This window comes from Haplochromis burtoni, unplaced genomic scaffold, assembly GCF_018398535.1.
Source record: "Haplochromis burtoni strain Fernald_Lab_line unplaced genomic scaffold, NCSU_Asbu1 Contig_13, whole genome shotgun sequence".
Classification (NCBI taxonomy): domain Eukaryota; kingdom Metazoa; phylum Chordata; class Actinopteri; order Cichliformes; family Cichlidae; genus Haplochromis; species Haplochromis burtoni.
The window spans coordinates 3699917-3715140 of NW_024582374.1; the positions used below are offsets into that span (position 1 = coordinate 3699917).

The 15224-nt window shown below is 43.7% G+C and overlaps 1 protein-coding gene across 1 annotated transcript in view; it reads left to right on the forward strand.

Annotated features, from left to right (window-relative positions):
• The first annotated feature begins 1292 nt into the window (after positions 1-1292).
• Positions 1293-15224, forward strand: part of onecut3a (one cut homeobox 3a) — a 15577-nt gene continuing 1645 nt past the window's right edge. The window contains exon 1 of the mRNA XM_005932435.3: positions 1293-2791. Coding sequence (XP_005932497.1) covers positions 1753-2791 — 1039 coding nt within the window. The 5' untranslated portion in view covers positions 1293-1752. The remainder of the gene's footprint in view (positions 2792-15224) is intronic.

A 15224-nucleotide genomic window follows, 5' to 3' on the forward strand; every position in this document is an offset into this window, starting at 1 on the left:
ACACACACACACACACGAACACACAGTTTACAGATTTCACAGAGGTGTTTATGTTGTGATTTTAGGAGATTAATGAGCAAACTTCATTCTATGTGTCCTCACACAACTGCATATATAGACTGCACACGGCAGTTTATTATATGCACCTATTTATCTATTTATTTATATAAAATAAATTAAATGTATTACTTATTCTTATTTTATTTTATTTTTATTTATTTATTTATTTTTTTACTGAACTTCACGTTGCCATAGACTCATTCGGTAAATTTTGGGCATTTAGTGACGTAACGGAAAATCACCACTGTAACAGGTCATCAAGTCAAAAACGCTGTGCGTGCTTTAACAAATTGATTATTGAATTATTAGTTATGTATGCGACAGATTTTACCTAGTGACAAGCAGCAGTACACAACGTACTAAATGTACTTGGTGCTTATAGTAGCTGAAAAACTATTTAACGACCTCAGTGAAGTTTTATGCTCTCCACTACCTATTATTTCTCCCATTTCACACAATCCAATCACTCGATCTCAACAAGCTGCTATATGGTATCCATACTGCGGGCCTCTGCAATAGGCACCAACCTATCGATGGATCCCCTGATCCATACATACGCTGATATTGATAGATTGCTGAACTGGATTGACACCAGCGAGCACCAAGCAAGTTTTACGCAGAAGTTTTGAAGGGATATCATGTCGGAATTTGTGTGAGAGAGTTTGATTTTCGTGGCCTGAATTCGTGGAGCAAAGAAGCGAAAGGGGTCAAAGCCTGGAGGCAATGATGAAATAAAGCTCGACAAATTTATTCAGAAACATTTGCTAGAGGAAAAAAAACCCCAAAACTTTTCTTTAAAAAAGTTATGAGTATAAGCAAAAATTTCAGATGTGTACTTTAGGAAAGTGGCTGTAAAGTAAGTGTCAAAGGTCAAACACGGGTCTTAAGGCTGTAATTCACACGTTTTATTGCACTGTTAAATATTTTATTGTCTATATAAACACAATCCTTTGAATATGTAGCACTAAATAGCGCATGCTTAATTTACAGTTGGAAAAACCAAGACTGTTAGGCATGACTTGCACTTCCAGATGTGCTTTTTTACCTGCCCTCGTGATCTGTTGTGACACGCGTCATGTTTAACCTCCAACACAGCTATCACATGTGCTGCTGGCGCCTGTGAAACACTTTTATCAGACAAAACAAGGAGCGGGTCCTTCTTATCCATCTGAGTGTAAATGTTGCGCATTCTGTCTTTTATCTAACGCGTCTAACGCAATCTTTTCGAGGATTTGAGGGTCCACGCTTTACAACGCGAGCGAGCCCTGACACGGGGGCCAGTGACGTCAGATTGGCCCCAGACAGGGTTCGCGAGTGCGAGGATAGGCCACGGGGGCGCGCACTTGCGCACAGGCTCAGGCTCGGTCTCATTTTAACAGGAGCGCGGGCACGTCAATATACACACAGCGAGCCGAGCAGCGCTTTGGGTATAGTAGAAGGTGCTCAGCGGAGAGAAACCAGGCAGGCGCAGAAACCTTCACGCACCGAGCAGCGGTTTGTTTGGCGGCCGGGACCCGATCCTTTAAAACCATGCTGGATTGACTGCGGAGAGGCAACTCCAATCAATGGCTTGGCTTTGAAATCGTTTCAAATTTATTGGAAAGGAGCGCGAGATAGAGCGACAGAGGGAGTGGGAGAGAGAGGGAGAGCGAGAGAGTGGCGCGAGGGGTGGAAATAAAGATCCTTTCAACGATGGAGCTGACAATGGAAAACATCGGAAATCTGCACGGTGTATCTCACTCCCATCAAACCAGCGACTTAATGAACTCCCCGCACGCGCGCCAGTCGTCGGCGTCGCATCGGAACTTGGTGTCGCACGGGCGGTCAGCCATGGTGTCCAGCATGGCCTCGATACTGGAGGGAGCGGGGGACTATCGCCCAGACCACGCTTTGTCTGGCCCCCTGCATCCGGCTATGACCATGTCGTGCGACTCCGGGATGAGCCTGAGCAGCACCTACACAACGCTGACGCCGCTACAGCACCTGCCCCCCATATCCACGGTCTCGGAGAAATTTCACCATCCACACCCGCATGCTCACCACCATCCAGCACACCAGAGACTTGCAGCTGGGAATGTCAGCGGCAGCTTCACCCTGATGAGAGACGACCGAAGCCTCGCCTCTATGAGTAACCTCTATGGCCACTACCCCAAAGATATGTCCGGGATGGGGCAGCCCTTGTCACCCCTGTCCAACGGGCTCGGGTCTTTGCACAGCTCCCAGCAGACTCTCAGCGCCTACGGTCCCGGAGCTCACCTCTCCAACGACAAGATGCTCTCCTCGGGGGGGTTCGAGTCTCACGCAGCCATGCTGTCCAGGGGTGAAGAGCACTTGGCCCGCGGTCTCGGGGGTCACGGGGGCGGGCTAATGACATCCTTGAACGGTATACACCATCACAGCCATCCGCACTCTCAGGCAAACGGATCCATGCTCTCAGACCGAGACAGGCAGACGGTGGTGGGAGGCGGGCAAGGTGCTGGGTCAGGGCAGGTGGAAGAAATAAACACCAAGGAGGTGGCACAGCGAATAACAGCAGAGCTCAAGCGCTACAGCATCCCCCAGGCCATCTTTGCTCAGAGGATCTTGTGTCGGTCCCAGGGAACTCTGTCTGACCTGCTGCGGAATCCTAAACCTTGGAGTAAACTCAAGTCGGGCCGAGAGACGTTCAGGAGGATGTGGAAGTGGCTCCAGGAGCCCGAGTTCCAGCGGATGTCAGCGCTGAGGCTTGCAGGTGAGTGAGGAGACAGCCTGAGTGATGTGGAGGGATCAATTAGAAGTCAATGTGGCGAGACTGTCAATAGCAGCTCAAATAGACATTAGTTGAAGTTATTAGTCGATTGTATCGAGTAAAAGTTCATCATGACAGTTGAGGTGTTAAATGTTTAGAGAGATCTATATTTTGATTGATGCTACAATGCACAGTAATATAAACATACATTGTGTGATAAACAAAAGAGAAGCGCTGTCTGTCATAAACAGACAGACTCCAAACCAAACCGAGTCTGCTCAGACACTTTTGGCTTTACGCACGTTTACGCACGAGTACAGTATGCATGCGTGCATCCATCTTCCTCTGTCTCACTCTCTCTCTCACCCTCTCTCTCTCTCTCTCTCCCTCTCTCTCTCATCTCTCTCTCTCTCTCCTCTTCCCTCTCTACACCACAACACACACACACCCAACACCACACACACACACACACACACATGCACGCAGAAAGAGGCGAAACAAAGGAACTCAGAGCGAGAAGTGAAATTGATTAAATCTTACTTGAAAGGTAAACGCTATACTTTGATATCATTGTGCCCCGAACACCCAGTTTTATTTATTTAACAAACCTCATCTAATTCTTTGGCTCTCTCCTTGTCAAATATGCGCGTGGTCACAAACAAGGATCGTCTGAGGCCTGGCCAAAGAGTCTGGGGAGCATGACCTCCTATGGATCAATATTCCAGGTCCAGGCGTCCCCTTTCAGAGTAGCGCAGTGATAAATGATCGATCTGGATCTGTAAGACACAAACAGATGCGTCTTTCTCTGGTCTGTGTTGTCCCCTCTTCTCTCTGGGATCTCTGTCTACTAATTTGATTTAAGGCCTATTTAGTCATTGTGCTGAGAAATTGTTTATTGCTGTTTGTGAAGTTATATGAGATCTCAGCTTAACAGGACAAATACTAAATGTGGCACAAACCCTCTCTGCCTCAGCATTTCGGTTTTCTGAATGGTTCGCCACTTTGATCCATCGTTTCGATTTTTATCGCGCAAAGATTGTCACATTAAAGGCTGTGATTTGAACCCAAATCTCTGCCTACTTTAAAGTCTTTAACACTTGCAACCTGATTAATAGGATATAAATGAAAACAAGCTCCACGGTGGAGTTAATACAAAGATGTGAGTGAAAGGTCCCCCATCATTGATGTTTCTGTAAAGGCCTTGTTTAGACGCGCTGCTCTTCCAAACGTCAATCAGCGCTTCTGCGTCGTATTTCAGTGAACAGTTCAATTAAGCAGATATAGTGGCATATTTTAGTTCCAGTCAATGCCCTATTGAAAAGCACTTAATGGCATGTAAATTGTTCCTTTGCGTATTTAGTGGGGTTCTGGTAAATAAAGATTTAAACACTCCACAATTGTCTCTTTAAGTGCCACTGCTGTTAAAGCTAATTGGGCAGTGGGGTTTTATATCTTCCACACCCGGCACCAGGATAAAACCCTCAATTCAACTAGCGTGCTGGAGTGGCACAGTCCTGTGCAGCACACGGCTGCCGCATATTTGAATGTGCTCAGGTCCAGGACAGACTAGAGGTGCTCAGTGGTGAACGAAAATAAGAGCTGCAGTGTTTTACCACATTTTAGTTTACCAGAAAGTGCAAATGTTATCAACATTAAATGAATAAATGAAGTTTATTCGAAATTCCCACCACACAATTAATAAATACTTCTTTTTGGAAAAAGCTGATTCTTAAGCCTTCACTGTGCATCAACCTGCTGCCACAGCAGAAGCAAGGACACTCTAGGTGGGTTAAAATGACAAATGACTCGTATGTAAATGCAGGGAGCAACATTTTACTCATTGCATTTAAAATCACAATTATCCTCGGCTTTCATGTGGGTTGGGAGTGGGAGTTGGGGGAGGCGGGTGGGGGTTTGGATGCTGAAAGTGAGGCTGGGCCATACTCGCTCGGCCACATCAATCAATAAATTCAAATTACTATTCCAAATTCATCACAGTCACACGAATCAATGCAGCTGCCCTGCTTAGCTAATGCGAAAATACCAGTGTCCGCGCGCACACACATGACAATTCACTGCCGACAGGAAAAGCAGAGCAAAGGTGGGCACGTTTGGAGGGGGGATGTGTGTCCTTCACGCTTAACATCTCCTAATGCTTTCTCCACTTACCGTGTTCTTCATATGCAGACCTGTAACACACTGGCCACGTAAACAAAAGGCATTTCCACACTCTGAACATATATTATGCAGACGGCTGTTGTGTAAGCGGGCAGCTTTAAGAGAGACGCGGGCAGAGTGAGGTTTGGGGGACATTTAAAGATCGCATTAACGATGAAAACAATTCGTCTTTGCATCTGTGTTGAATTCCACACTCCATCTCAATGTATTTGGTCGAGTCAATACAGCCCTGATCGATAAGGATAGCCAGTGCATCTATCAATTATCCCGCCTCAGCACTCTCTCCCATTGGTTTCTCCCCTGGAGCAGAAGGGAGGGGGAGAAGGCGGGAGCCGGAAAAGGTTGGGAAAGGGGACAGCTGGTTTAAAAAAACGCCCCTGCACATATTTTTCTTTCCTGTTATCATGTTCTGTTTGTTTATGCGGTGTATAATCCCTTGTTTGTTCTTTGGGGGTTCGTGCACCCGGGTAATGTTCACGTTTTTCCAACAGATGTTGGACAACACGGAAAATATCATCAGAAAAAATACATTCCTACCTTCCAGGAATACCCGCTTCGTTTCCTTCCATTTACCAGTGATAATGTGCCATGGCATGCCAGGGTCCCCCCTTTCTCTCTCTCCCTCTCTGTCAAAAAGAAGCGGTTCATTTCCATCTAAATGGCCGGAGCACGTGCCAGGGTGTGGAGGTCAAGACCCACAGGACACAGAGGAAAAACATTGTAGAGAATGACGGTGGGAGGCCTCTATTCATGTTTCAATGGACTACATGCAGTTTACACAGGCCTAATCCTGGAGCTATACTCCAGCTCATCCACCACCATCCCCCCCATCAGCGTCACTCTGCGCCCTTTCCTCTCTGCACTAATCCATTCATTTTCCTGGGTAAATATATGTGTTTATTAAGATCCCCAGCCCATTTCCATTCCTTACAACGCACGGTCTTCATTTTGGTTAGGGGCTCATCATTTTGAGATAAACTCGGGCTTTTATATCAAACTGATGAATTCTGGGTGTTTTGTATATTTTAATTAAATTGTTGCTTTTCTTTAAATTAAATCGATGTGTGTTGGTTTGTGTGTGGCACACAAGGTGGTTAAAGCTTTGTGTTTATGTCCACAAAGCGTTTTCCTGCTGGTCAGTTTCTGGCGCTGTCCAGAGTGCTGAAATATCCACCGCAGGTTTGAGGACAGTCGAAGGTGGCGATCTGGAGTTTTCCAAATACATACTTGATACCGTTCTTGTGGCCTCTAAACACCATTATTTCATCCAACAGCTTCCACCCAACGATCAATATTACAATCCACAATCGCGTCAATCACACCACCACGCATCCTACTTTCCAGCCCATCGGGGTTTCCATTTAAATCACATCTCCAGCTTCTTTTAGCAGCTGCAGATACAAAGTGGAGGTCATCTTTATTTTGGGATTTTCACGGAAATATCCTGACGTAATAAAAATGCCTAAAAGGTGTGATGTTTTTTTTTTTTTTAAATCTAGTATAACGGGTTTCACTGGTAGAAACATTAAGAAGTGATTGATGAGGGATAATCTCAAACAGCATTTTTTTTACATGAAAAGATGGCTTGATGCTGGCCTGCGAAATAATCGATTGGTACGTTAATAATTGATGTATGAGGGGAAGATAGGGGAGTAAACAGTGCAGCTGTGGTTTCAGAGCTTCGTTGTTCGTTAAGCACAGCATCATGTGCTGTAAGTACTGAGACACGCGTGTACAAGCATCGCCTTTTCAATCCCCTGGTGGGAGGGCAACAGTCATTTTCTTGAGGTTATACCTCGAGGCTATTTTGTTTAAATCCCGAGTTCAGTGAAGCTCACTCCAAATGAAATGACATTATCTGTAGCCTCGTGTGGAGAGGCTGGCTGGACTCCTAAACAAACACATTTAGAGGAATCCTGATGTTCGAGTGTGAAATGAGGACTCATAATAATGCACTGCTGGAGTCATGTTGGAACTGCAAAACAGCACAAAGCAAAACCATATACGTTAATTCCCACAGGATAGTGTTTTACCACCAGCACCTCGCAATTGTCGCCTCCTCCATTTCTTCTCTCCAGTATGTGTGTGATCGGGATGCAGAGTGCGTCTGCGCCAATTGTTAAGGCCGATCTGGTGAGCCCTGAATCTGTATCGATTTCCATTCCCCGGCATCTCCTTCCAATCTCTGGAGCTGCGCCATGCGGCCATGCAACCCCCTCCATCTCCGCCATGCAACACCTTCCCTCCCATTAACAGCTCACCTTTCATAACACATAACAGGACGAATCTTACGGAGCTGTCAAGTGAAAGTCTGAGAGTTTGGCTTCCCTTTAAGGCTGTGCTATAGTGGGATTAGCAGCGAGAGACGACTCACAGTTCACAGTCGTTTAACCTCTTTTTGCTCATTACACATCCCACCCACACTGGCCGTCCCGCATAGCCGGCTCTGACCACGTCGACCTTATTATTCAAAATAATGTCATTTTAATAGAAATCAGATTAGCCTGACTGAAGCCGGAGCCCGCGTCGTCTCTCCCACGTCTTCACCCGTTCCTCTCACAGCGCGCGCACGTTCCAATTCACACGGGGTGCGTGGTTAGCAATTATAAATGCAGCAGCGCTCCGTACAGTCTCCAATACCGTCTCTTCTATTTTAGATGATCAATTCCTACGCTGCTCAGTCGCCCCCTCTCCAAACCGGATCGATAGGAGAGAATGACCTTTAAATCAAATTGCTGGCAGAGTCAACGGCACGCACGCGGATCACATCAGAGGGTTAATGGCACCGCGCGCGTCCCCTTCTTCCAAGTAAAAACACAAAAGGTCCAAAGCAAAGATAATCCTAATTTAATCTCGCTGTTCGTGCACGCGCTTTGGAGTTCAATAGGTGCACAAAAGGATTTTAAATGTGAAATGAGCTAATCGTCAGTGGAGCTGAGGCATGATAACGGACAATATCGCCGTTATAATGTCGTTATAACAGGTGTTATTATAACAACACCTTTTATAATGACACCGCGGGCCTTTGTCTGCAGACTGTGGTGGTTTGCATAAGAGCATCAGTAAGTGAGGACTCCAAAGAGCAGCTGGTGAGCAATTAAAATGTTGACCGGAGTTATGTAACGCCGGGGTGCCCCCGAATAAAAAACACATGCTCTGCTAGCTCCTGTGCTCGTGCACAGTGCCGACATTTCTGCCAGGCGTCTTTTCACTCGCTCCAAATTGTTAATTTTACCGTGATCTGTTCAAGTTCGTCATCAGCCCTGATTTATTCCAGACAGTGATTCGCTGTGCTATTTTCCAAATGTCTCTGATACTTCAGGAAATAAGTAACAGATTACTTTTTTAGGGGTGATTGGGGATTTGAGTAACCAAAACCACCGCTAGTTATAAATCAGTGTCCAGCGGCGTCGAAGCAGCAGCGATTCCGCACACTCCCCTCTTATCTGGCGCTCTGACAGGCCATCGGTTATTAAAGGCCCGATAATGGCTCGTTTAATGCGCAGGATAAGAACAGAAGGCAAGGACACTGTCCGAGCAATTAAAGACGAAAAGGGCGGATATCCATTTGATCATTGTAAGACTTTAAATAATAATAATAATAATAAAATAAATAAGTAATATAGCATCGCATTAAAGGAGATCCATAAGGTAGAAAGACAGATTATGAATTTGAGTGAAAAACTCAAATAAGAAATAATCGCAAAAATTCATCTTTTGTAAATTTGTTTCTCTCGCCAAGGGGGAAAATATTTGACAGACACAAAAGAAGATTAAATGATTTAACTGACATTTAGCTCACACTGTAAAACAGTTTGTAAACAATGTTTTGGATGTAAAAATAAAAATAAAATAAAATAAAAAAATAGGTAAAAATCATATCTGGGAAGAAAGAAAGAAGCCTGCAGATGGTTCGTATGTACGGAGCCTTAAGTCTTCCTGGGGTCGATCACAACCAAACCGCAACACACACACACACACACACACACACACACACACACACACACACACACACACACACACACACACACACAGGAACACCGCTTATCGTACCCACAGATGCAACCCGAAACTCCGGTTGGGCAACCCCACACAGATCAACAAAGGAACAAAACGACTGTGAAATCAATTGATGAATGAATCGATGTCAGCCTTTGCAGCCTTTGTGTTACATGTTATTAAATATAACGAACTGCCTTCGGGTTTAAGCTAAAATTAATAATTTGGTTAATTTGTTGCTTTGGTGAGGGACGTGAATGCGCTGACGCTGCATTTCCGTTTTTCAGGATTTCTGACTTTGAGGCGTGTGTGAGAGATTATTATAGAATATCCTTGTGTATCAAAACAAAATTATTATTATCATCATTATTATTTTTTTTATTAATATTATTACTATAATTTTTATTACTGCTACTGGTATTATTATTGAACTACCGTTCAATAATAATTGCTGCTGTTTGCTGATCAAAAACTTTGCACACAAAAATAGAAAACCAATTAAATAAAATATATTTTATATCTTATTGTACAAAAATAAAAACCTAAACATAATTTCCACACTTTTTAAAGTAAAACTCAAGCGATACATCAGTGTTAAAAGGACTACATAATATAAAATTAAACATTACATTCAAAATGTGCATTTTGTAACAGATAAAGACACATCGCCTTATTTTATTATATAATATATTTTCTCCATTTTAATATCCTTTGTCTTGCATTGGAGAGAATAAATCAGATAAATGCAATTACATGGGTGCAATAACGGGCTGGGAAATAAGGGCTGGAAATATTTGTGTTGACTCTCTCTTCGCATGATTGAGTGAGGACGGTATTGAACTGAATCTGGAAAATCCTGCATATTGAAAACCTGTCTGCGTCCCCGTGGAGAGTAAACAGTATCATCCGACTGCAGATCAGTGTGATGATTCTCCTGCGACAAATAAAAAATTAGCAGAGAAGTGACAGCTCGGCGGCCAGCTGACATTTGAAGATATTTTGTTTCTGAGAAATCAAGTATATGAAACCCTCAAATGGCGCAAAAATGTGCACACATCCACTCAGGAGTGCAAATATAAAAATAAGGTAATTAAAGTCCGCAGATCCTGCTAGTCCCGCGAGATTTAAAAGTTGAAAACAATGGTGTGGGATTCGAACAGAAAACAAAGTCGGTAAATATTCTTTTATAATTTTCACCCCACATCTGATTTACAGTAAATGATCGTGATGGTTCAATATTAAACTACATAGTTATTTAATTAATTAAATGCTGATTCGTTTTATGAGAATAATTTGCTGCTGGGGTGAAATTATATAAAAAAAATTAAAGAAATTAAATAGTTTATCATTTCGACTACTTAACAAGATTTAACATAAATATGAAAGTTAATTTAACAGAATTCAGTAAAAGCAAAATTTAACCGAAAAACCTCCAAAAATATTATTTTTTTTAAAGAAAAAAAAATAAACTCCCACCTGTTGTTTGTGGGAAAGCATCCCTATGGCCACCTGTCTGTACATTCACAGTAATAATAAAAAAAGAATCATGATTACAGCTATCACACATAACTCAAGCAATTATCACTGAAATCGATGATAATCACAGATAAGATTATCACTCTAACAATGGACCCACTCATAACAATAAATGGCGCGTGCAGAACAGGGCTGCTATTAAACAAAAAAAAAAGTAATGCGGGGTAAATTTCAGCTCCGTGCTCTCGGTCCAGCGCTTAAATGGCTGAGTGCTTTTAATTATCCAAAACCTCATAAGAAGCGTGATGATCACAGTCATCAGCCTCGGCTCATTATTGAATGTTCTTAGCGCTGCGCAGTTTCTTGGGTTCACTAATAACGAGCTGGGATGAAAACAGCACCGAAAGAGCTTTTCGAGCATCTCAGGCTGACACGGATCTTTAAAAAATGTCTTTTTAAAAAAATCCTCTAATTAACACGAAAATCCAAATTCCAGTGCATGCATGAGAGTGTTGTGAGAGCTAATACAGCAAATCTAAAGGTAATGGCTAGCTTCAAACGTTTCAGGCAGCAGAGAGTCTCGCGGACTTGAAGGTGGGATGTGGGCGAAGGTGTAACTGAGTTCAGGTTGAGTGTTATTGAAGGGCTGGAACAGAAATGCCTCGCAGCTGAGTCGCAGGAGAAGGCAAACAAACAAATTGTGCCGCTTTATCAGTATATTAACACCAATTCTCACTCATTACATTAAGGAGTATTGAGCAGGAAGTGTTTTGGCCTGGCGAGAGAGAAAGAGAGAGAGAGAGAGTGAGAGCTTGGCACTTCCCTGCAACCGAATGCCACAGTCTGCAGAGAGGGCCGTGTGGATATATATGCACACTGCTATCAATCTTTAGAGCAATAGCCCATGCAAAGCAGCAGAGACGTCACTTAATAAACAGGCCGAAGCTTTAACGCCAAACTGCCCAATCACGCATGCTCCATGTGAAGAAGAGTACAGCTACAAGCAGCCTGCGTAGATTATTAGTGAGGACAGCACTGCATTCCAACAATAAAGGGGAGGCACTGTATGTGTGTGTGTGTGTGTGCATAGATATAAAGGCACTCAACCGTAACCCGTAAACATGTTTATTGGTAAATTAATTAAATCAGCATACGCTGTTGACCTCGTCTCCTTTCCAGGGATCACAAACAGGGCCAACCAGAGAAGTTTAGAAAACAAGCAGGGCTGTTTCTTTATGCAGATGTGTAATCGTGGTTTCATACAGGCACAATATTAGGCGGTTTGACTTTCTCATTATGAGCAGGAAGGGCAGCGATGATCGATAAATGATTAATGCTCCAGATGAGCTCACATCTGCAGGGATCGAGGAGGCCTCGTGAAGACAGCTGTGAGTATTCAGCCGGGCGCAGAAATCACAGCTGAAGCGGGTGATGATAATTTACTCCTTTTCCTGCTCGGGTTTCAGCAGCACAGAAAGCTGGATCATCACTCCGCTTCCTGCCCGGTGCGCTCTCACGTCTCCAGCCCCTTTCATGAATCTCCTCTCCAGGCCCACTCCCCCCTCCGAGGCATAATTAATTGGACGAAGTGAATTTCACACACGAATTATTCACGAATCTATCGATCGATATTGGACACCCAGGGCCTTTCTCTTAACCTCGCTTGGTTTGTCGTGAAGCAAAGAATATTAATGTCATCAGTGGAAAAGAAATGAGTCTAACTTATACCGTTTTCATCCGCGCATAAAGGCATTATTAAAGAATTCCATATGTCTGGAGGCACGGGCCAGTCTGCGGGGACATTCGCTGACATTCATGAGGATTAACTGGACTTCCACTGCGTGCGCATATTCATGGTCAATGATATTACACCTGTGTAGCCTGTATATGATGTACGTGCGTAAAATAGCGGCACGCGGGACAAACGTGGCTGTGAGAATCAATCTTTCTATGTTAGCGAGGAGCTCGAGGGATTCTTCCAAAGTAGGTCAGCTCCTGCTCTCAGCTCCAAAGCGAGAAATAGAAATCTTATTTCTCTTTTTATCAGCATCACGCGCACCTCGGAAAACACCCAGCGCCAAATCAGGATTTCTGCTCCTGTCCGGCTGCTCTTTGTGCATGAGTTTATGTCCGTCTCTCTGCTCGGTGCCTACTGTAGCTCTAAAAGCTGCAATGATCGATTTTTTTCTTTTCTACGCCGAGCTTGGTTCAGTAATCAGGGCCCCCTTCCTCACCGATCGATCGATATCGATTACTAAATCCAGCGCCTGTAGCAAAGGCAGCGCGCTATGGCGCCCCGTGCAGCCGGGCCACGACGAGAGCGACACCTACCGACAGAAACGGAACAAAGCAAGCGGTCGATGAGGTGGCAGAACGTGACTATCCGGTGGAGAAGATGTGGAGAGAGTCCGGGACTGTGTCAGCTTGCTGTGGAGGCACATTAAGAGAGAAACACTCGTCCTGCTGACTCTGCATCTTCCCCACGCACAGGTGCACTCACGGCGAAAACGTTTGGATGTGTGTTTCTTACCTTTTAGGCATTGGAGAGAACATTTAACCATTAGGAACTCTTTGAGATCTGATGCGGTTTGATAAATCGTAATACAAATAAATGAGAAAACATTTTTGAAAGCGTTTAAAACATTAAAGCTGTTGTATTTGGCTGGATGGGATTTTTACAGGGGTCCTATTTTTGGTGTGAGGTTGTGTGTGTGTGTCTGGACAAACCACACAGGAAGAAAAAAGTTAGACAGGAGGAAGTAAAGCTGCTCATACCAGCTGGAAGCTGCATAAGATAAATGGAGAACTGAGTGTTGTAATATATATTAAATATCATCATCATTATTATTATTATTATTAACCTAAAGACAGTAATCAATCTATATTGATAAAAAATAGAAGAAGCTGTACTAAAAGCAGCAAAACCCATAACAAAAATACTCTTGTATGAGATGCAGTCCATGCTCATGTGTAACGAGGAGCTACATTAATAAACACAGGTATCTTGGGAAGCGTATTTAAAAATGCAGCTTGAAAAAACTAATTTAAATGAAGCTGAATGTTATTTAGTATTTTTAGCTTTTATAAGAAAAAATGATTAACTCAGCACTCTTCACGACCATTCCAGAGGTTCTGTGTTTCGAATAGGAGCAGACATGTCACACATGTCAGCACTGCTCTGCTGCTCCTCCTCGGACTTCAAAAAAGCCCAGTGGAGCTTAGATACATGTTAGGCTCATTGTCCTGCTGGGAAACGAATCCTCTTGCACACACGTTTAATCCATACTGTCTGGCATGTCTCTGATGGGCTGTACGCTTCTCCCCGATGGCCGTGATGATCCAGTACAAGTTGTCGAGTATAGAATAAATAGAGATTTCATCACACCTGGAAATGTTTGAGCACTTAAGCTTTATCACTGGAACCTTGATGTTCAAACTCTGACGTGACTGAAAGAGTAATTCTCAGCAGAGTTTCTTTATAAAGGAAGACACAAATGATGAACTGTTCATATACATTAGAATGAAGTAAGCAGCTCCATTTATTGGGAAAAAGAAAACATCTTAAATATTAACTTTTATCGGTTTAGGAGACAAAGAAATCCGGGATATAAGCTAGCCTGTCAATATTTATCCCTGGAACTACCAGGTGGGATTTACTTTGGCATTTTTAGAGTATCTTCAAGAAAGAGAAATACAATAAATACATGATGATGTAAATATGCTTTCTCGTTGTAGTCTTTCTGATTCTTTAGTGTTCTACTTTTTTCTTACTGTGAATCATTTCAGACACTAAAGAAATGGCATCCTCCTCCTCCCTTTTCTCACCATCATTACTACTCTTAAACCTTTAATAAATCAAAGTATTATACATGATGATACGCTCGCTGTTCGTACAAGCATGGACAAATTTGTATGTGGCGTATTAGCATGTTTGCCTGATATATATAGCAGCAGTGTTGATGTGAAATATGAATATGATGGATGCGCAAGTGTGCAGGTTAGACATCTGTAGTAAACAGATTGGACTGCAATGGCTGATCAATGGGCTCTGCTCCACTGTAATTAGACACACAGCGCCACTGCTTGGCTCCAGCCACTTCAGCATAATCACAGCCTCCTCACACACACACACACACACACACACACACACACACACACACACACACACACACACACAAGGAGAATATAAAAAGAGAAATCTGTCCTTAAATGCATCAAGACACACACACACACACACAGCGTGAGAGTGAGACATTACTGAAGGCGAGTATGAAAGTATCAGACAATACCAGCAGCAGCAGGTGGAGACCCCATAGGGATGGCATCTTTCCCGCTCGCTTTCTCTCTCCAATTTGCTCCCGTTTTATTGAGACAGTAGGGAAGCTGAGAGGGACACACAGTGCGTTCTGGCAGGATTCGATCCTCAGTCAGCAGGGGAACATGTGGCTGCAGAGGTGGTGCCTTAACCTCACACACACATACACACACTCCTCCTACACCATCTCTGGGCGCCATTTCTCCCTTTTACCTTCCACCTGTCTGCTGCTTTCCACCCGTCTCCTACAAATACTTACAACACACTTACCTACATCCCATTAACTATTAATTTCTGCGTTTGCAGCACGCAACCCAATCACCCCCTCGGACACCCTCCCAAACGTAGAAGAGTACACTCAGCGTGTTTTCTTTTGAAAATTGCTCTGTGTATGGGAAGGGGCTCATAGCAGCCAGTGCAAGCACCTCTCCAGTGTTTGTGTTTGGGAGGGGTGGGGGTGTGCGGGGG